The sequence below is a fragment of the Peromyscus leucopus genome, chromosome 16_21 (assembly GCF_004664715.2).
Source record: "Peromyscus leucopus breed LL Stock chromosome 16_21, UCI_PerLeu_2.1, whole genome shotgun sequence".
In the NCBI taxonomy this organism is placed as follows: Eukaryota; Metazoa; Chordata; class Mammalia; order Rodentia; family Cricetidae; genus Peromyscus; species Peromyscus leucopus.
In genome coordinates, this window is record NC_051084.1 from 37,526,472 (window position 1) to 37,548,242 (window position 21,771).

The following is a 21,771-nucleotide window of genomic DNA, read 5'->3' on the forward strand; positions in this document are numbered from 1 at the left end:
CTGTCTGCCTGTCTGCCTCTGCCTCTGTGCCCTGTTCCGTGTGTGTGTGTGTGTGTGTGTGTGTGTGTGTGTGTGTGTGTGTGTCTGGGAGGGGGGGTGAAGGTTTATTTCTTAAACACCCTGTTATGGTTTGGATGCAGTCTGAGAATCCTCAAGGTGACATGTGCTGATATTTAATCACAATGTCAGGCATTGGGGATATGAAAACAATGGTGTCTGCAGGGCTGGACACTCTGTGGGTGATTAGGGTTAAAGAAGATGTTCGGGTCGGGGATGGGGTCCCTGTGGAGAGACCAGAGGAGACACACTCATGCTTTTGGTTTCTCACCATGTAATGTCCTCCGCCCCTTGGGACTCAGTAACAACTCATCGCCAGGTGCTGGCCCTCAACCCAGACCTCCAGAATCATGAGGCAATACGAACTCAGCTTCTTCATAACTCAGTCCTTTGTGGTCCAGTGTTATTGGAAACAGAGAAGAGGCAAATCCACACACAGAACCTGCCCTAGCAGAGGCTACTTCCACATAGCAAGCTAGCCTGACCTCCCCCCCCCCAAGGCCTATTTTAACCCTCACAGTAATCTTGCAAGTTAGAACCTCAGCCCAATTTCAGCCACGGGAAAACTGGTTAGAAAAGTCAGTCAGGCCACCTGCAAGTGAGGCCACCACGACTGGAAAGTGTTCATGAGGTTCCAGAGATGGAGAGCTCGCGGCCTGGATTGTCAAAGAGTTTTTATAGTGCCTGGCTGGGTGTGTACTGGTGCATGCTTCGCATCTCAGCACTCAGGCTGAGGTATGAAGATCCAGCCTGGACTGTGAAAGCCTGTCTCGTTAAATTAATTATTTTTTTTTTAAAAAGGCAAACTAAATTATTAAAAGGAATTTAGGACTGGGCTAGTCTTTCTAGCCTCGAGTTATTACCTGGAACTAGAAGCCAGAGAAGTCTCTGGGTGTGTCAGGGGCCTTGTGTGCCAAGGATTAGGGTTAGGACCACTGGGAAGTGAGACCAGACCTGTGCCTTGCTAGCGGCTATGGCTACGGGATGGGGAGCAAGGAGGAGGTGCTGCTTCTGGATCACCCGCACTCCCCGGGTCATCATGGTGCTGAGGTCATCCTCACCTCTCACAAGCCTAGATGGTAGCCCTAGACTGCTTAACACACGGCGCGTAGGGCCAGAAGGCACTAGAAGAGAAAGCGGGGAGAGTAAAGATGAAAACTAACGCCACAAGCACACGACAGAAAGTTTAGAGGGAGACCTTTCTCGTTCTCTAGCCTTCACCGTGGAACTTGCCCCTGAAGCTCTCCAGACATCAATTCTAGAATCCCGGCTGGAGCAGCGAAGCACGGATGAACGAACCCAGCTCCGTCCCATCGCAGGCGGCCAAACTTTCCCCGAGGCCCTTACCAGCAGGATAAACTGAGGCCTGGCTGGCTGCCCTCCACCCCGCCCCATTCCGCTGGTTCCCGCCGGCCGGAGCCCAGCCCGGCTGGCAGCGCCAGGCACGCGGCTCCGCTCCGCTCCATGCGGGCAAGCCGAGCGCGGAGCCCGCCAGCCGCTCCCGCTCCTAGCGCGGCTGCCCGGGCCCGGAGCCCGCCTCTCCCATTCTGATGTTAAGCTGATATTTTAATTCTCTTACAAGGAATGGTGTTTAGAGAAATGACTTAACCGGATTACTCATCGTCGATAATGACTTGGCCCAGCTCCGAGGCTATTCCTAGACGTGACGCTGGAGGCTTTGATTCTCTTTCTCTCTTTACTTTTGCTCCCTCCTCCGCAACTCTCCCCTCCCCTTTCCCTCCCAATGCCAAGAAATTACAGTGTGAGCGGCGACTCCGCCCCGACACGCCCCCCTCTAGCAAGGCATCCTGGGAGATGCAGTTCTCTCCTGACTCGGGGCGCACCCCCATCGCTTCACATCCCTCTGTGCTGCCGAGCGACGGGCAGGGTTAGGTGGGAGCAGAAGTCACTTAAGTGAGACATGTCTCATCTATCCATCTGTCAAATGGGAGAAACAGTCAAGAACATTCAAACAGGATTGACGGGCCCTCTGAGATCTTAAGTAAAAGTGGTGCATCAACCTGAAATCTTTCTCCAACGCATTTTGTACTGACTCCCGGTCTAGATTTACCACTGTGTGACAAACCATGACACAAGAAACCAAGGTCTGGTTGCCCTGTTCCTAGGATCTCTGGCGCACAGTCAACCTTTCCTTACTCCTTCCAGATTGTGGCTGCGCCCACGACTTGTACGGCACCTGTCCTCCGTTCCTCGATGTCCCAAGAGTATTCTGGGGACAAATACAGTGCCTAGTTCGTAGGGATCAGGTCAGGTGACGTGTCGGGTAAGACACAGGGGTGGGGGTGGGGGTGGGGTCTGATGGAGATAACAGGGCGCTGATTCTCCAGCACCCCTGCTGGTCCGGCATTGGCACCTGGCAGTCTATTAGTGGCTATGACTGTGTCTAACTTGGTGCCAGGGCACAGAAGGACTACATGACACATGTTGGTTGATTGTTTGGATGGATGGATGGATGGATGGATGGATGGATGGATGGATGCATTGCACAGCAACATCCCCACCTTCCCTGGTAAGGCACCTGTGGCTCTGAGAGGCCAAACAACATTGCACAAGGTTGCACATCTGGGCTGTGTATGAGTGCAGATGAAAACCCCAAATTCTTCCCTACCCCAGGAGGATTCAACTGGCACCTTTCGGGTGCAGGCAGTGTAGCATCTTGGGTTTCCGTTGGGTGGGGGGAGGGCTATAGAGCCCCCTACCCGGAAGCCAGCCCTAACACAACACAGGAAACTGTTCCAGATTCAGCCGGAGGTGCAGCGGGAGACTGGAGCACCTGCTTTTTAAGCACCCTGGGGACAGTGACCATACCTCTCTCTCTTCTCTAGGAAATTGTCCTTGGTGATCTGGGACTCAGCCCTATCCCAACATTGCCACCTTCCCAGTCCCTCGTCCCCAGCCCATCCCCAAAGGCCAAAAGCTATTCTTGTCTCTTTCTAAAATACGCATTTGAAACCAATGAGCCCATTTTTTCCATTCCCGGGCTTGGGTATGGTCTATTTCCAGCCTTTGTTGTTTTCCATGAGTTGCAAATGCCACTGTGAAGCAAGCCTTTCCTGGACAGCTAGCATGGGAGGGGGAGCGGGAGCAAAGCAGGGCCAACAGTTAAAAATACTCCCCCACTTCATTCCCCTTTGAAAACAAGGCCCCAGGGGGCATTTTGCAACTGCCGAGCCTGGGAACAGAGCAGAAACAGTGGAGAAGACAGCCGGCTTGTCCTGTTTTCTGAGCACACTGAACCGCTTTGAAGGTCTCCGGTGAAGCGTGGCACCCACTTTCCTGTGTGATTTCCAGCAACTTGCTTTCCCTCTCCAGGCCTGAACGCTCCAGGATGAGACCCGCCCCAAGGTCAGGTCCCCGGAGATGGACCAATGTGAGGTGATAGAAGGTAGGCTTAGCCCAGGCTCTCCCCAGAAGTGCTCTAAGAGAGCTAAAGTTCTCTCAGCAAGATGGGGGGGGGCGGTGCGGGGGAGACTATTGAGAGATCACATAAGGCACAGACAGTAGCAGATGCTAATAGAGAAGTGACCTGTGTTTTAACTGTAGACATCTCTATGACAAAAGCAATCAGAATTGTATCAGCTAAAAACACACATTAAACAAAGTTACATGTTTTACCATACCATGGATACAAGTATTTATGAAAATAAGTAGGGAACATTCTAAAAGACTATCCAATCTGATAAGGAGAGGGAGGGAACTGGATTTGGGGCAGGGCCAGAGAGGACTGATTTATTCTCAATGCTTTTTCCGGGAAGAATGTGTTTACACATTAGTGGTGTTTTGTTTTTCTTCTGGAGGCTGGCAGAGGGACAAGACACAGAGGGCGAGTAACAGCTCACACTCGCCCGGGCTGCTACTCTGTGGAAGCTGGGTGATGGAGGAAGGTGGCCTTGAGCTGGGGGAGAGGCGTGTAAAAGGAAGCTTGAGCAACAGGGGTGTTTATGCTTTCAGGAAAGCAAATGGAGGTATCATTCCTCCGCATGATTTATTAGCTGTTGTAGATTACTTTCGGTTGCAAACAGTTGCCTCAGGAGACAATTAAATTTAGATCATATTGTTCTCAGGTTGCCCCAGACAGGTGTTGGCTTGCTGAGCCTTGGCACAAACAGTCCTGTCTAAGAGTCTGCTCTCCTGCCTGGCTGGTAGGGTCCCTCTCTCCAGAGGTAGGGTTCTGTGGTTTTGTGAGGTAGTGAGTGCCTCATTGATGCAAGTATCCAGTCAAGGAGGTAGCAGATGGCCTGGGACACTGTCACTCCTGTGACACTGAGGGCCGCCGTATCCAGATCTCTATACCTAGCTGGCGTTGTGGCCGGTCCAATCAATCCTCACCAAATGGCTGCAAGTGGAACTAGAAGCCTGTGTGACGTTTCCAGGTGGTACCTCTTGGTAGATAGTGTCTCTGCCCATCTCAGATCTCTTGGGGTGGAGTGTGGCTTGTAATCTTGGATGTGGGAGGTACTGTTGCAGCCATTATTCTGGTGGTTATTCTGAGCAGTTAATAAATATTGACAACAATGTGTCTGTTAACAGACCTGCAAGCTCTGGCTGTTACAATTATCCCACCAAGCCCGGGTGTACCGTTGCGTGCTCCAGGCTGAGCTTGCAGATCTGCAACTCCAGAGCCCATGGGTAAGGGCCTGAGGGTCAGACTCACCAAATGCAGCCTGGTCCATCTGTTCCGTGTGAAGGGGAGCACTGAATGTTGGGCGCATGCCTACGGAGCCCTCCTCTTCTGTGCCCTTATTCCCGGTTTGAACTCTAGCCCCACCATTTACCAGCTATATGAGCTAGTCAATCTCCCAGGCCTGTTTTGCTCTATAAAATGAGGAGAATGATAATGTGAAATGCGCAGAGCTGTATGAGTATTATAATTAATGAACAGAATTTGATTCTGGGGATACCAACTACATACTAGGAACAGAGTTCAAGTCCAAGCTTTTCAGCTGCTGAGGCTTTCTGGTTTTGTTTATTTGTTTGTTTTGTTTTTTGGGTTTTTTGTTTGTTTGTTTGTTTTTTGTTTTTTCTGAGACAGGGTTTCTCTGTGTAGCTTTGCGCCTTTCCTGGAACTCGCTTTGTAGACCAGGCTGGCCTCGATCTCACAGAGATCCGCCTGCCTCTGCCTCCCGAGTGCTAGGATTAAAGGCGTGCGCCACCACCGCCTGGCCGAGGCTTTCTGTTTTTAATTCTCGAGTCTCAGCTTCATCTTCTATAACCCACACAGGTCCAACTGACTGCTCTGCCTTGTCTTGTCCCCACTCACCATAAACCTAACACCCTCATCTCCCTCACTTCCTCTTTGCACAGTTCAGCTTGTGGCTGTCACTCTACATGACATATGTGGGCATGGGCACTACAGGCAGACCTAGGACATTAAGCCTGGACCATGGACTTTCTAGACTGGCCCCTGGTAGGTTAACAGTACTCACCTCTCTATGTAAAGCTGGATAAGATGGAACTGGCCAGGACCACTTCAGGTCCAAGTCAGAAGCACTTGGTTTAACCCCACCCAGTCTTTGGCACGCTGCAGAGAGCGGGCAGTTTTCTATGACTCTAGTTCGGCCTCCAGGGAAACAAACAGACCCGGGGCGGCCGTGATTCTTGAATGTCCGGCATGAACCCCTCGCTGGAAAGTGGACGCACACTACAACTTCCAGACATCCTCGGGCTCAAGGGGCGGAGTCCGCCCCGCCCTAGAAGATAGGATTCACCAATGGGAGCCCAGAGCGCGGAGGGGCGGGTCCAGGGGCGGGACCTCGGGGAGGCGGCAGTCCAGCCGCAGCGCGAGTCAGTCGCGCCGAGAGCGCAGGGACTGGACGGCTCCGCTCGTCGAGGGTCTCCGGTTGGCCACGCGCGATCTCGCTGGGCCATGGGTAAGCGGCTCGCGGGCGGCGCCGGGGTCGGAGGGCTGGGGACCCGGAGCGATCGCGACCCGCGGGGGGCAACTCGGGTGTCTTGTGTGCTCCCTTCTCGTGGGAAGTCGGGGCGGCCAGGGGCTTCCCAGGCGTTTATCTCGAAACTCTCCTCTCCGGCTCTGGACTGAAATTCTCTGAGCCGCCCACACTTCCTGCTGCGGTTTCAATCTCAAGCGGCCCTGGGCCCATTTGTTGTGACAGCTGTCAGCAGCAGCGGCGGCGGCGGCAGCTTCTCGGCCGCGGGCCCCTCCCTGCCCCGTGCCAGCCCAGCGCTTCTCAGAACCGGAGGCGCCGGGGTCGCGCGCGCGCCGAGCTTCCCACTGCGGCCGCGATTCCTGAAAGTGACTGCGCCGGGTTTTGAAGAACTTGCTCAATGCGCTTTGAAGAATCAACGGTTCCTCTTTCTGCCCAGGGACGTGCTGATGGGTTGACGGTCACAGGCTTCAGGTCCCCCACTCCATCTCTTCTCTCTCCTCTTCCCCTTTCTTTTTGTTTTCTCTCTTACTCTTCTTTCCAGCCCCTGGCAGGAAAGACGGCTTCTTTTTACTCGCCTGATCCTCTGACTTTTCCTCTCTTCCCTCGGGTCTCTCCAGAGGGACAGACGGGGTGGTGGCCCTGGGCTGGGGGTGATTCGTGGAGAGAGGGTAGAAGGGCAGGCTGCCAGAGTGCCACGAACAAGTTTGGCTTTGCTCCCAAGCTCGAGCTAGGGACACAGCCACGCCACTGCATGTGTGACCCCTCCACACTGCCCAGGCGTCCTACCCTGGCTGGGGTCACACTCCACACCCTGGCCCACAGGCACAGTGGGGTTGCCAACCCTGGGCCTGGAAGGCCTCACATTCATCCCAAGTTGTACTGCCCTGGCCTGCATCTCCGTGTTCGCAGTCTTGTTTCAGAGGAGGGGTCACAGCAGCCAAAGGAGGGGAAGGGGAACAGGTGTTCCTGGCCCCACCCCGTGGGCACTGTTGGGAACTGATGCACCATCTCAGGGTCTCCATGCCTAAACAGGATGCCAGGGCAGGGGAGGGTGGGTGATGTTAGCTAGAGGGTCTGGTCTCCACAGCAGTTACGGAGTCCAAACTAACTGCTTGGCCTAGAATTTGAAGTGACGGGGGGGGGGGGGGGGCAGAATGGGCCTTAGAATCACCCCTCCGTTGGCCTTTTATTACAGTCAGAGAAACTGAGGTACAGAGATGGGCTCAGGTCTGATAGATAGTGAGTGAGGGCCAGGCTTCCAAGACCCCTTGCTCTTCTCTCCTTCCCTGGTGGCCCTCTGTTGCCCTAGGTGGGAAGCTGATCTGCCATGGTCTCCTCCGTTCCCTCTTGGACTAGGGTAGCAGGCGCTGTGCTGGGGTGAGGGTACGAGAGTGGAAACGTGGTGAGGTAGGGAAGTACCCTGTGTAGGGGTTCTACCTCCACGGTTGAGTCACCTCCCTGAGCCTTGTTTCTGCCTAGGTGGGGTGGGAAAACCGGAAACGATCCATATATAGGGCTCTGTTTTCACCAAACCTATGGACAGAGGGGCGGGGCCCTGGGGACTCAGTCCTTCCAGGAGTAGAGAGGTCTCTTAGGCTAGTCCAGAGCTGGGTAGCCCCGAGAGGCTGGAATCTCATACCTGGAGCCGCTACACCCCCCGCTGTGCCTTTATGGACCTCTGAGGGCTCTCCTCTTGTCTCTAGCCACTAACAGGGCTCACCTCTCCCTTCCCTGGCAGAGAAGGCTAGGCTGTGCCTGGTTCTGGGCCCTGGATCCTCAAGACTCCTGTCCAGCTGTCCTCAAGGCTGGCTCTTGACAGGACGCTCCCCACCCCCCAAACCCCACCCCCGCCCCATCCCCAAACTGCCCACTGGAGCATGCCCAAGGAGAATGCCAGGCAGCCAGCCGGCTTCTGGGCCACGGAGTGGACTGACCCGCTTCAAAGGCTGTCTTTGTTTCCGCTCCAGCTTGAGCTCAGAGAAACTTAAGCCAACCACCTCAGGCAAGGGGGCGGGGCCGTGTCTGCCGGGTTGTTATTGAGGTTGCTCTTGCCTTTATTGTTGTAATTGACGTCGTTGTGTTCCCAGTCAGTGAGTTTTCATGAAAGGAAGTGTCACTTCCTCCCCATCACACGGAGGGTGACTGGGGTAGGCAAATGAAAGAGAGAGAGGAGGAAAGTGGTGCCCACGCCTAGCGAGCCTGGCAGCTCACGGGAGGTGTGGCGGCCTGGAACACTCGCCCTCTTGAGCATCAGGGTTCTCAGATCCGAGTTGTGTTCATCCCGCATACTTCGGGGAGCACCCTCGGGGGAGTCAGATAACCGTGGGGATCAGGCAGGTGTCAGCGAGGGTGTGTGCACACTTTCAACCGTGACTTCTAGGGGAAGCCGCGTTGCTTGCTTTCCTCAGCTTAGACTCCCCGGGCGTTGAGCCTAGCACCCCCATCTTACAGAGATGAGGGGACAGAGCTACAGAAGCGGTGATGGAGGTGGTGAAAGAGGCACCCAGCACGGCATGGTGGTGCATGCCTATAGTCCCAACCCTGGGAGGTCTGATCCAGAGAACCGTTCAGTTCGAGGCCAGCCCGGGCTGCATAGACAGACCCCGTCCCGAGCAAACACATAAACGAAGCGGAGAGGCATCCGTGTGGTACTAGATCACCCTGCACAGTCCCGTCTGATCTCAGCTCACTGGCTGGCAGGGTGGGGGAGGGGGCGGGCTTACAGGGGCCTCCCGCTAGCTCTTCACGGGTCCCACCGCCTCACGACTCCTCTGCGGGGTGTCCCTCACCATCTTCATCTCCCTGCTTTTACCCGGAGCCTTTGTCTACCCAGACAGCATGGTCCCACTTCTTCAGGGATTCTCAGTAGTGTCTAGTGCTTTTCTTTCCTTAAAGGTGGTACCCTGTATTGCAATGATGGGGCCCTGGGAGATTCTTCGCCCCCTTCCTATTCTGGGTTTGGTTAGCTCAGTTGTCCACACTGACCTCTTCTTATTAGCGAAGTGGGGCTATACAGATCCACTCAGGCAATGTGGGTAAGTTTCTACCCTCCGAGCTTAGATGAGAAAGCCGAAGGTCTCCCCGTCCTCCTCACAAAGCTCTAGATCTTAGGGCTCAGGGTCTTGGCGCAGTTGTGAAGTTTGGAATCTCAGCTTTGCCACTGGAAAAGTGTGCGTGTGACCCTGAGGCAAGGTGTCCAACCTCTCGGAGCCTCAGGCATGACATCTGTTAAAAGGAGGAAGATTCAGTAAGGCTTGTGTTAGATGTCCAGCCCCAGGCAGCCCCGAGGAGATCAGCTTTGGTGGAGCCGCAGCCAGCGCAGAAAGGGAAACGGGGCGTGGCTTGAAGACACACCGACGTTGGCAAGCTTGCTCTGATTGGAAGAGAGGCTGACACTGGGCATTTAGTGCTGTAGTTTAGAGGCGGATCTGCCTCAGACACATCCTTGGAATTGAGCAGCAGTCAGTCATAACCCAGGAGGGACTGAGGTAGCTCTCTTTGCTGTACCCTTCTCCTCCTACCTGATGCCTAGAGAGGGACACCATCACACCCTGATCTCGTGTATCTCGGGGAGAAAGGAGCCCCAAGGAGCTGTGGAGGGAAGCCCTGCCATCCCAACCATAAAATTACTTTCGTTGTTACTTCATAACTGATTCTGCTACTGTTGTGAATGGTGACGTGACGATCTGATAGGCAGGGTATCTGATCTGCAACCCCCCGTGAAAGGGTCATTCCATAAAGCTACCAGAATGAAAACCGCACATGGATGCCAGCACTCCACAGTGAGAGGAACAGAACAGAAGGTCTAGGAACGCCCCCAGGCATGCTTCTGTCAAGTGTGAGGCTGTGGGGAGAGAGCAGCATTTCATTCACTGCCCAGGGGCTTACTCCACCAGCACTGGCACATACCTGCCCAGCGCAGGAAAACATGGGTAGACCCCTACCTCACACCCCACACCTCACATGTCACACCAGAAGAGAGTTTCGATGCGCTGCAAGGAAACATCAATCCCCATTATCATTATTGTTTCCTGTCTGGATGATATTGTGGAAAGCAGGCTGTCTTTTTAAAATAATTGGTCCTCTTCTCAACTCAAGAATGGGACATCGAGGCACCGGCCCGGAAGGGATCTTACACACGCGCTCTGATGTAGATGAAGACTTGGATGGTGGTAGCAGCAGTCAAATAGGGAAAGGTGGGGTTCTCCTGTCTTACAGGCAGGGTGATCCTGGGCCACCAGACCCTTCCCACCCCCTGTAGAGCCAGAGGTGGGACCCAGCCTGCTACTTCATGCTTAAACCAGGAGTTTCTGGAGCCAGGCAGGCCGGGGCACTGTCTAAATCTGTGGTTGTGGGTTTCACAGCAGAGCCTTTCCTACAGATGATTTCCCTGGAACCCATATCTAAAGGTGATTGGGGAAATGAGGGGTTAAGACTGTCAGGGACGGGACAGAGGGTACCCTGCCTCCTCATCTAAAGCGGCAGAAGTCAGGGCCCAGAAGGTCCTGCCAGGGACAGAGAGAGTGTCCTGGCCAAGAGAGAATGGACACCAAGTTCATTTGGGGACTCAGGACACAGTGATAAAGAAAGTATTTCCCTTTGTGGCTCAGGGGTGGGATCTATGATCCCTTTCCCATTTGGGGCCAAACAGCTTGGATTGGCAACTTCCTTTCCAGGTAACCTGAGTGCCCTACTCCAGGAGATTTTCCCTGAGGGAGCCTACAGATAGCGGAACTGAACGGAGCAGCTTTGGGCCTAGGGATCGTCTCCTGGTGGCTGTTCACCCGCAGCCCGCTGGGATCCCTGGGAACTTTCCATTCTAATGAAGCCCCACTCAAGGCCATAAGCATCTGTCTTTGAAGGGCTTCCAGGGGTTTGTCATGGTCCAACTGTGTTATTTTTTGAGATCCAGGGGCCGTGCCATGCTAATTCGTTAGCAGCAAGAAGCCCAGGTCACACAAGGGATAGATGGAGAGTCCCTGCGGCCGGTGCCCAGGATCTCAGGAGCATCTGGAAGGGAGACAGGAGCGCGAAGAGGCCTCAGGCTGGAGGAGGGCTAGAGCAAGACGTGTTTCTGGTTATCAGACTTGAGATTCACCCAGAGGTGACAAAGGACCCCTCAGAGCCTTTTCCTCCCCTGTCCCAGAAGCAAAGACCGAGGCATGGAGTTTCAGAGAACGTGGTAGAAAAGGGAGGGCAGTTGTCAGCCCCTGAGATTTCTGGAGACTGGCCATGAATCTGATGTCTGGAGCTGTCTGAGACAGTACCCGAGTCTCTTTAGACCCGGCAAGTGTTAAGATGAACGTCCCTGAGAGCTTATTTGGACGCTCCGTGAGGACAGTAATCACAGCAAGCCATTGAACCAACGGTCAGACTTTGTCTTGAGTTCTGGTGCCCTAGGAAAATGCTTAGCCTAGTGACATCTCTGGCTTCAGCGTCCCCGTCTTTAAAATGGGATCCCTCCTGGGACTAAATGAGAGAATGCACCTGCAGAGGCAGGGACCCAGAGGCAGGGGCCCGTCCATGTGAGCAGACATAGACATGAATGGCTGCACCTGTGTGACCTGTCAGAGGGAGGGCCTTCCAGGAGCTGAACATCCTGACAGCGGGTCCTCTGGGTCACGTGGCTGTGGGACCAGTGTCCTCAAGGAGATTCTTCTTTGCCTGTGCTGATAGGAAAAAAATCTCCCAGCTTCCAGCAATAAGGGTTCTCGGAGCTGGAGCAAACCAAGAGTTGGTCCCGTTGTACCGGGCTAGCAAACAGAAAGGGGAAAGTTGTCGGTCGGGGTGCCGTGGCTCATGCCTGCGATCACTTTGCAGGTAGAGGCCGGGGCTCAAGGCCAGCCTGGGCTACATTGCGAGACCATTTCAAAACCCGAGGAAAGTGCTTGGTGGGCTGGAAGATAAGAATAAAGCACAACGAAATGTGTGAAATGCCACAGTAAAATCGATTTCTTTGTATGCTACCCCCAGCCCCCAAATGATTTTAAAACACGTCTGCGTCGGGCAGCGGTGGCGCACGCCTTTAATCCCAGCACTCGGGAGCAGAGGCAGACAGATCTCTGTGAGTTCGAGGCCAGCCTGGGCTACAAAGTGAGCTCCAGGAAAGGCGCAAAGCTACACAGAGAAACCCTGTCTTGAAACACCCCCCCACACACACAAAGAAAAACATGTCTTTGTAGAATGTACCAGGCCCTCAGCTCCATCCTCCAAACCACAAGAGAACAGATTAGCAGAAGAGGTGAGCATCTAGGCCAGGTGTGCTGGCACATCCCATAATTGCAGCATCAGAGAGACAGACGCAGAAGGACCACGGATTCAAGACCATTCTCAGCTACATAGCAGACTGCAGTCCGGGCTACATAAGCCCCTGTCTCATAAAATGAGAACAAAACAAGTTCCCTTTTAGTTGGGCCTGGTAGCACGTGCCTGGAACCCTACCTATCCTTCCGGAGGCAGAGGCAGGAGGATTCCTGCATGTTTTAGGCCAGCCAGGGCTCCGCAGTGAGACACTGCCTCTTAATTAATTAAAAAGATTTGGTTCCAAATCTGATGCCAGCCTGCCTCATCACCTGGGTGGCCTCTCTGTGGCGCTTTTACAACCTCCTGCCCAGGCCAGAGCTTCTCTAAACAGTGTCGTGCGTGCGTGCGTGCGTGCGTGCGTGCGTGGGGCTTCTCGCAGGCCGTTCTCCTTTACCTGGCACGTGTCTTGAAAGGGGCCAGAGGCCTCACAAGGTGTGGGGAATTGCAGTCCAGTCATTACCAGACAAGAAAGGGAAGGACAGGCCGGAGAGATGGCTCAGAGGCTAAGAGCACAGACTGCTCTACCAGACCACATGGTGGCTCTCAACCATCTGTAATGGGATCTGGCGCCCTCTTCTGGCCTGCAGGCATACATGCAGGCAAAACACTGTATACAGTATACATAATGAATAATCTTAAGAAAAAAAATTTTTTTAACGAAAGAAAGGGAAGAACTCACAGTGCTGGAGTTAGCTGGTGCTGAGAAAGGCCAGCCAGAGGTAGGGATGATAGCTCATTTGAACAGCCATTAAGAGCCTTGCTACACAGGGACAATTGTGGTGAGGGGACTCGTAGATGAAGCCTTGACAGCATTCAGCTGAGCTGCTTACTGTAAGGCTTGCTACCTGAACACGGGCAGGTTTAAGAGACTGTCCCTGAAACACACCCTACCCACATCCTTCTGACTTGGTTCTGGACAATAATGATGAGGGTTTTCCTGCAGAAATGTAGGAGTGTGGCTAGAACAGAGGAAAGAAAAGGAAGTGGCTGCCAAGGCAGGGTGAGCGTGTGTGTGTGTGTGTGTGTGTGTGTGTGTGTGTGTGTGTGTGTGTGTGTGTGTGTGGTGTTTACAGGAACAGCTCGAGTGTGGTACCAAGACTGGCCAGCAGAGGGCACTCTGGAAGGACTATGAGCACTCACCCCTTCTCTGACTGATGTGAGGGGACCATTCCTCAACTCCCCTCCCCCCTTCCTCCTACCCGCATCTCACCTGCCCTCTCCGCATTTGTTCCTCTCTCCCAGCAGCACCGCCTGCCAAAGGGAAAAGGGAGCAGGCAGAAGAGGGTGACCTCCTAGAGCTCCCTGTGTCCCCCAAGCCCGATGGTGAGCAGAGCAGGAGCCAGAGCCCCGTCCAGCTGGAGGTGAGTTTGGACCTCTTCCTTGCTGGGTGCAGCCTCCCGGGAAGCTGAGATACCCTGAGCTCTGAGAGGGAGACAGGCCTCTGCCTCATGCTGCAGAGCTGTGTGCCCTCCCCCCCCCCCCCCCCGCATTGGAAGATGCAGGATCTGGATGCTAGGCGAGGCGGGACCTCACCCAGTTTCGGGGCAGAACTCTCTGCAAATCAGACAACCTGGGCTCTGGTCACAAAGCCATCAAACACGAGTCTGCGGTGTTTAAAAATATATATATATTCCCAAACCAGGCCGTAGTGGCGCACGCCTTTAATCCTAGGACTTGGGAGGCAGAGGCAGGTGGATCTCTGTGAGTTTGAGGCCAGCCTGGTCTACAGAGTGAGTTCCAGGACAACCAGGGCTACACAAGGAAATCCTGTCTTGGGAGGCAGGGGGGAGATAATCCCACCTGTCCACCAAGCTGATAAGGGGGAGCTGCAGGCTGTTGGCTCAGGGAACTGAGGCCCCCTGGCACCAGGAAGCATGAGTGCCTTCTGCTGTAGGGCTTTAGGGACACTAAGCCTGCCTTCCAGGAACTAAGATGGATAAAACAGATCAAAGCAAGAGATACCTGGCCTGGAGGTCGCAGGGCTGCCCCCGTGGCCACTTCTAGGCCTTGTCCGTCAGCACTCTGGAGTTCTAGATTCCAGCCCTTGACCTGAGCCTGGGCCCCAAGCTCATAGTTGCCCTTGTGGGACCCAGGACAGGAGGCTGGGTGCTCCCAGGTAGCCTATGGCCGGGACCTAGGCACTTACTCCTTCGCACAGCCGTGTGGTTCCCGGTGCCCAGCTGCCCATCAATGGGTCCCATCCATGCCTCCTGCTCTCTCCCCAGGACTCTCCTGAGGCAGGCGAGGAGCGGGAGGAGGAGCAGGCCTTCCTGGTCAGCCTCTACAAATTCATGAAGGAGCGGCACACACCCATCGAGAGGGTACCCCATCTTGGCTTCAAGCAGAGTGCGTCCCAGGGGGAGGGGTAGTATGGGAGTGGGGGTAGATTTAGGGGGACCGTCGGGATCTTCCCAGATAGGACAACAGGCAAGGCACCTCTGATCCAGGTGACCCTGGATGCCTCCCGCCTACAGGGGGTGCCTGTAAGAAGGATACCTCCCTGAAGGCAAGGGGTGGAGTTGGGTTCCCATCCTCTTGACCAGCCTGCCCCGTCCATAACAGTGGTCTCCTCTGGGAGTGTGTGGGTTGCAGAGGCTGACAGGCTGTCTTGCCTCTCTCCTTCAGTTAACCTGTGGAAGATTTACAAGGCCGTGGAGAAGCTGGGGGCTTACGAACTGGTAAGGAAGGGATCTCCAGATCCTTGCTGGTCTCCAGCCTCAGCCATGCCCTAGCAGGAGCTCGGGAGCAGGGTGCTCGCTCAGCAGGGCTTCCTGGCCTGCAGACATGAGGAAGATCAGAATGCCCAGGTCCAGCCTGCGTGCTGTGGGAGGAGGGACCGAGTACTTTGCATCCCTAAAGCAGCTTTCTTCCCACACCTATCTGTTCCACCTTCCCCTACCCCAAAACCCGCTCTGCCTAGCACTCAGGGAGCCCCCGGAAGGGAGAGCCGGTGGGCACTAGTAACCTTCTCCAGCATCCTGCCCATGGCTGGAGAAGGAACCCCCAAATTCAGCTCTCCCCCACGTCTCTGCAAGGGGAAACTGGAGCAGAGAGGGTCCCGTGGCCAGAGAGTACCTACCTACCCATTGGCCTATCCTGTCTGGTGTCTTCAGGTGACGGGCCGCCGTCTCTGGAAGAACGTGTATGACGAGCTGGGGGGCAGTCCAGGCAGCACCAGTGCGGCCACGTGCACACGCCGCCACTACGAGAGGTACGGGGTACCCCATGGGGCGCTGCACACCTAGGCCTTCCCCTTCCGGGGTCTTAGTGGGTGTGCGCTGGGAGTAAGGCGCAAAGACAGTCAGTTGACGGATGTGCTGTTTGTGTTGGGAGTGTGGGGGGCAGAGTGTGTTTGCCACAAGCGTGTCCTTGTCACGGTTGGGGTGGGATCTTCCGCGAGATGAGGAAGAGCCGTGGCGTGGCGTGCCGCGCGTGCGCACTGGCGGGAAGGCGCAGCCCGCTTTGGAGACCGCAGGAGCTCTGGTGGTGAGGAGCCAGAGGGGCTTAAAGGAAGCCTAGCCGAGGCCAGCTGTGAAGAGCCGCTGCTTAGGCTTCTGGTGGACGCACTGGCTCTTCCCCAGGCTGGTCCTCCCATACGTGCGGCACCTGAAGGGGGAGGATGACAAGCCACTGCCCCCTGCCAAGCCCAGGAAGCAATACAAGATGGCCAAGGAGCTGAGGGGGGATGACGGGACCACTGAGAAGCCAAAGAAGGCCAAGGACCCAGAGAGGCACGTGGACCAGGTAAGCGCGGAGCAGAGGGAGGTGGCTGTCACAGCTCCCACGCCTGCTCTGGCCAGGGCGGCTGACTCCTGCTTGGCATGCTGGGAACCTGCGGCTAGGGCAGGAGCGGGCTGAACTTCGGGTCCTCTGAAGACCGGCTGACACCTGCTCACAGGACCCGATGCTGGGATTGCCGGGAGACTAGGCTCCATCTGCTTGGGACGGGGCACCTTGGAAAACTTTTGACCAAAGGTGTTGCTAAGGGCGAAGGGGCGCTGCTGGGTGCCCTCTGAGGGCCTGCTGCTCCCGGGTCTCTGGGTTAGATGTACCGTCCTGCACGCAACTCTAAGACAAGGCCTTTTCTCATTCCAGACCACACCGGGAAAGACCAAATCAGATGCGGCTGGCTTGACACAGCTTCCCAGCCAGGGACCTTCAAGGGATAGTATAGAACAGCTAGGCCCAACATCCGGGCCCTCTTTGCCATTCATGGGTGCCAGTGGCTGCCCTGAGGCCTACAAGCGGCTCTTGTCCAGCTTTTACTGCAAAGGGGCGCATGGCATCATGTCCCCACTGGCCAAGAAGAAACTCCTGGCCCAGGTCAGCAAGGCAGAGGCCTTGCAGTGCCGTGAAGAGGGCTGTCGCCATGGAGCACGGAGCCCCAGCGGGGACCTTCAGGAAAGTCCCCAGAACCTAAAGGAGCCGGCTGAGGACTCTGAACGCCACCAGCTAACCCCACAGGAAGGATTGCAGGCCCCCGGTGGCAGCACCAAGGTGGAGGTGCAGGAGGGGCCCTGCCCGGCAGCCCCCACTTTCTCAGGCTGTTTTCATGCCTACCCCACCGAGGTGCTGAAGCCTGTCAGTCAACACCCCAGGGACTTCTTCTCTGGCCTCAAAGACAGGGTGCTGTTGGAACCGCCTGGGAAAGAGGAAGGGCTGTCGACCAAGGAGCCCCAGCTGGTGTGGGGAGGGGATGCCAGCCGCCCCTCCGCGTTCCAGAAAGGCAGCTCCAGAAAAAGAAGTTTCTACCCCAAGCCCAAAGCCTGCTGGGTGTCCCCGATGGCCAAGGTCCCTGCTGAGAGCCCTGGAGCCCCACCCCCGCTCCCCAGGAGCCCAGGCCTTGGCCACAAGCGCAACTTGGAAGAGGAGGGCTTTGCTCACGGTGGCAAGAAACTGAGAGCAGTGTCTCCCTTCCTGAAGGAGGTGGATGCCAAGGAGTGTGGGGGCAAGCCTGCAGCACCTGGCTTGTCTGTGTCCTGTCTACTGGGCCCGGCCCTGGGTCCCCCTCCTCCAGATGCCTACAGGGGCACCATGCTGCGATGTCCTCTGAACTTCACCGGTAGCCCGGACCCTCTGAAGGGCCAGGCCACACTCCCCTTCAGTCCCCTGGTCATCCCAGCTTTCCCAGCCCATCTCCTGGCTACCACAGGCCCCTCGCCCATGGCTGCCAGCCTGATGCATTTCCCTCCCACGTCCTATGACACCGTCCTCCGCAACAGACTGGGTCCAGCTTCATCTGCCTGGCCCGTGCCACCCGTCACAACCTACGCGGCACCCCACTTCTTCCACCTCAACACCAAGCTGTAGGTTGGAGCCTCTTGTGCTGTGTGTGCTGTGAGGATCTGATGGGGCCTCAAAAGGCCAGGTGCTGCCGGGAAACCTCAGGCCAGAGCCCACTGCCTAGAACTCCCAGGCCAGTCAGCCTCCCCGAGTCTGTATCCTCCCCTGGCACAGACGGGGGGAGGCAACAGGCTTGTCTTAATGAATCAGCCAGAGCCCAAAGCCCAGGGACCAAGTTGTGGCGAAAATCACGAAAGTACCTGAGCTAGTATTCTCTCCCTCCACAGAGGTCAAGAGGACCGAAAGGCTAAGGAGCTAGATAGTGTAGCTCAAGGCATCCAGGTTGGCCATGAAAGGTCCAATAAAAAGACACTGGTGTGATTGCACCCAGCCCTGAGGTGTAGAGCATTGGACTTTTGCAAGGGGAGGCGAGGCAGGAGCGAGCTTGTGGACGTGGTCGCCAGTGTGGGAACAATGATGAGATGGTCCATTCTGTTCGGGGTGCTGCCACGCCGCTGGAGGGCAGGCCCAGAGTAAAACTCAGCCTCTTATGCACAGACAAACAGTCATGCCTCCTTTCGCTCCAGCCTCGGGACAGTTGCCTGTTGAGGTTGCCATGGTGCGCAAAGCCCAGAGCACACTGGTGACTTGTGAGACACAAGGGAGGAGCTGTGTGACTCCAGCCCTCCGAGCTGAGCCACAGGCCCAGCCCAAGGATGCATAGGCCCTGCGTCTTTGAGGCAGAGCTAGGAAAGGAGTTGCTTGCTTTAAGAGGTTCTTGCTTTGTCGCTCAGATTAGTCTCAGACTCCTGGCCTAAAGAAACCCTGCTGTGGCCTTCTCAGTAGCTGGGACTACAGGTGTGAGCCATAGTACCTGTGAAGGGGGGCTTCTGAGGGTGCGAAGACAAAACCCAAGTTATCTGCCCAGGTAGTGGGTAGACTTGTGACCCCTGCTGTCTGGTGCTCTCAGCCACCACCACACCCACTTTCCTGCTCTACATACTGGTTTTGGGGTGGGGGCAGAGGGGACCCATCTCTGCCTGGGAATCTCTTGTCAAGCCATGGTAAATTTCAGCTGTGGTTGCTCCAGGGGCCCCCACAGAAACCCTGTGGTTTCGCACCCTCCTCCCTTAGAGACGGCTTGATCTGCCGGTCCCAAGGAGACTGTCAGCACAGCTTCATAACTGTTCCTGGAAAGGCATCCCAGAGATGCCAGGATGCCAGAGAACCAGGTCAACAGATGGTTACTGACCTGCGTCAAGGCAACTCACCCTGTCCCTACCTCAGGCCATGGGCAGGAGGGCAAGTTTTCAATGGTCCTCTAAGTTCACATGGAACATGGCTAAGGGCGGGGACAGGAAGTGTCCCTGAGGATGCCTGGCTTCGGGAAATGGTGGTCAGGGAAGGTAACTAACTGCCTGTGAGGGGAGCTGTAGCACAAGTATCCCGAAGTGGGGGAGCGGGTGTCCAGTGATGCACTCAAGCATCTCCCAGCTCCCCGCCTTCCTTCTGGAGACTCTGAGATGCCGGCGGCCTGTGTATGCGGATGACAAGCCCTGAGCTCCTGGATGCTTACAGCACCCGTATGCTGCCTCCATCCGTGAGCTTGTGCAGACCCGTTAGGGAGGGATTCTAGGCTAACAAGTGCCCTGGGTGCTGGGCTGCACACCGTGGGGTCAGATCCCAGGGTAGATGGAGGCTACCTTTGTGTATGGAGGGATCCCCCTTCATCTACAAAGTAACACTAGTCTCCAACTGCTCAAGGGTCGCATTTGGCAAACAGCCTGACTTGGGTATAGATTGTTCAGGACTGCAGCGGTGGGGCCCCCTGCAGGCACATCTGGAAAATGCACATCTCGTGGGGTAGCAGGGTAGATGGATTCCTGGGTTCCGGACTCGGCTACTTCTGCCTAAGCAAAGACACTAGAAATAAGTGCAAGTCAGGCTTCTTGGAAAACCTCGGAACTCTGCACTGAACACTATGTATTTGCCTCACGTGCGAATTCTCATTCTCTTTCCCACTGTGAATGAGAGAGCTGAGCTCAGGGGTGACTCCAGACACCATGCTGGCTGATGGGGGTGCGTGTTGCACACACCTCCCCTTGTTCGTTCTTGTCCCTGACAGGCTGACCCAGAGGCCAGCAGAGCTCTCAGTGTCTGTGTTCAGAGCATAATTTGTGTTCAGGGTCGACTTTCAAATCATTCATGGCGTTCGAGCTGCTAATGGTGGGAAGTGGCAGAGGCCACTCTGGAATTTGTACTGATCCTGCCCTTACCCATGGTCCCAGTTCATTTCCCTGGAAACAGCTTAAGTGTGATGAGTTAGGCATTCAGCAGGTAATACCTTCGCTTGCTTTGGAGGTTAAAGCGTGCTGCCCCTTTATCTGTTTTGGGTGCTCAGCTTGGTGGCATTAATGCATTTCCCACGCTGGGCAGGTATCACCACCACAGTCTTAGAGTGGCTGAGAGTGTCCTTTAGAAGACCTTGAGAATGACTGGAGGAGGTGATAGAGGCAGAGCAGCAAGTCCCCAAGGGAGCGGCAAGAGAGTGGGGTCTGGGAGCCAGGGGCCTGTGGGGGTTGGGACAGAGCGAGCCAGAGGTGACTAAGGCTGGGTTTGGTGCCTTCTAGGCCAGGGGGCAGTTGGGCTTTTACATGAAATAAAAGAAAGGTGGAAGAGTGTCCTGGCTTCCAGATTTTGTTGTTTGCTTTATGGTGCTGGGGATAGGCCCCGGGGCATTATGCATGCTCAGCAAGCACTGGTCACAGAGCTACATCCCAGGCCCAGCCTCTGGCAGATGGTGGATCTCGATGCTCTGGAGACTGGAACAGAGCAGGGAGCCTATCCTTGGAGACGGAAGCGGCAGCATCTGGATACAGGTCTGGGGATGCTGTGGCGTGTCTGGCCAGTATTGCTGTTTAAACTCTGGGTGGGGGCTGGGCTTGGAGAAGGACGAATGAGCGATCTCACAGCACGGAGCAAAGCTGACCAAGGGCATAGCTAAGGCATCTGAGAAGCTCCGGTTTCCACTTGAGGCTAGTGGCATGAGTATCATTGCACCCGGGAGGCCAGCTGGATGCAGTCTTAAGGCAAGGGACAGTTAAGCCCCACTCTAGTAGGAGCTGAGGTGGCTGCAGGGAGGGCCATCAATACGGGACCAGGGAATGCAGGGGGGGGTGCTGGAAACAGGTGGTCAGACCTCCAGACTTCAGGTCCTGGTGAGCTCTGGACACTGGAGGGGGTGGGCTGGGGTGACGAGAGACTTGGCTGTAATCAGTTACTGGTGAGGTAGAGCAGCAGGAAGGAGCCGTCAGAAGAGCTCGGGTGTGGGAACTCGGAAACACCGCAAATAAGGGCAGCCGGCACGATAGGTGGTCACAGCAGCCAGGGTAAGGTGCAGAGTCACAGGAAAGAGGGAACTAAGCAAAAATACAGCACAGGAGCAGCAAGCAGAAGTTAGTTCTCACATGGAGCTGCTGCGGCGGCCAGAGCCTTAGGCTGCCGGAGGGGACATTAGGAAAAGCCAGAGGCAAGTGAGAAACTTCCTTCCGTGGCTTTAAAGGGATTTGAATCAAGGGCAGAGGCTGCCTGACGTGTGTTGCTGTGTTGGTTTGCTTTCCAGCGTGATGGATGGAACCCAGAGCCTTGTGTATGCTAGGGAAGTGCTCTCCTACTGAGCCACACCCCCGGCCCTGAGGTGTTTAAAAACAGTAGAACCAACAGCACTTAATACATTGAGTTTCTCTTGAGTGGCCAACATTTCTGGCCACATGGGATGACTTTCTGAATCAAGACGGGGGCAGCAGCGGCGGGACCCATCTATCTTCCATAGTCTTCAGCTCCTCCCATGTCCAGCCCTTAGGGAGCCAATCAGTCCTAGCCAACTGCCCTGATTCCCACCACTCAAGTTGGAGTTATGACTCTGTTCAGACACTAGGTGGCAGCTGCTGTTCTTCATGGCGATAGAATCAAGACCAATTTTCTTAGCTAACGACTCCAAGAATGTTACTGCTCAACTCTTCAAAGGGCTTCTGGGCAGGAGTGCAGAGCAATTGCTGGTCTGGCAGGGCCGCTGAGGTGGGCAAATGTGAACACAAGCTCCCAGGACGAGCTCCACTCACTGGGCCATGCCTGCACACCCACCTGCACATTCTCTGACCCAGATTGTGATGCAGAATGGGAGCTAGACACTGATAAAGAGCAGATGGCTACCGAACAC

General features: G+C 55.5%; 1 protein-coding gene across 5 annotated transcripts; it reads left to right on the plus strand.

Annotated features, from left to right (window-relative positions):
* The first annotated feature begins 3,259 nt into the window (after positions 1-3,259).
* On the plus strand, positions 3,260-20,233 carry Arid5a (AT-rich interaction domain 5A). Of its 5 annotated transcripts, none has more exons than XM_028865649.2 (7): positions 3,260-3,463; positions 13,512-13,630; positions 14,495-14,615; positions 14,895-14,947; positions 15,383-15,480; positions 15,851-16,013; positions 16,365-20,233. In XM_028865649.2, the coding sequence occupies exons 1-7, from the start codon at positions 3,439-3,441 to the stop codon at positions 17,577-17,579; spliced, it is 1,794 nt and encodes a 597-aa protein (XP_028721482.1). In that variant the 5' UTR covers positions 3,260-3,438; the 3' UTR covers positions 17,580-20,233. The 5 variants fall into 5 exon arrangements, with proteins under 5 accessions (XP_028721482.1, XP_028721485.2, XP_028721483.1 ...); XM_028865652.2 differs by having other exon boundaries at positions 13,515-13,630; XM_028865650.2 differs by lacking the exon at positions 3,260-3,463 and adding an exon at positions 5,848-5,948.
* Positions 20,234-21,771: the final 1,538 nt, after the last annotated feature.

Coding starts and splice junctions, on each gene's coding strand:
- Arid5a (XM_028865649.2), top strand. CDS start 3,439: ATGGACCAATGTGAGGTGATAGAAG. Junction 14,948..15,382: donor AGCTGGGGGCTTACGAACTG/GTAAGGAAGGGA, acceptor TGGTGTCTTCAG/GTGACGGGCCGCCGTCTCTG. Junction 15,481..15,850: donor ACACGCCGCCACTACGAGAG/GTACGGGGTACC, acceptor GCTCTTCCCCAG/GCTGGTCCTCCCATACGTGC.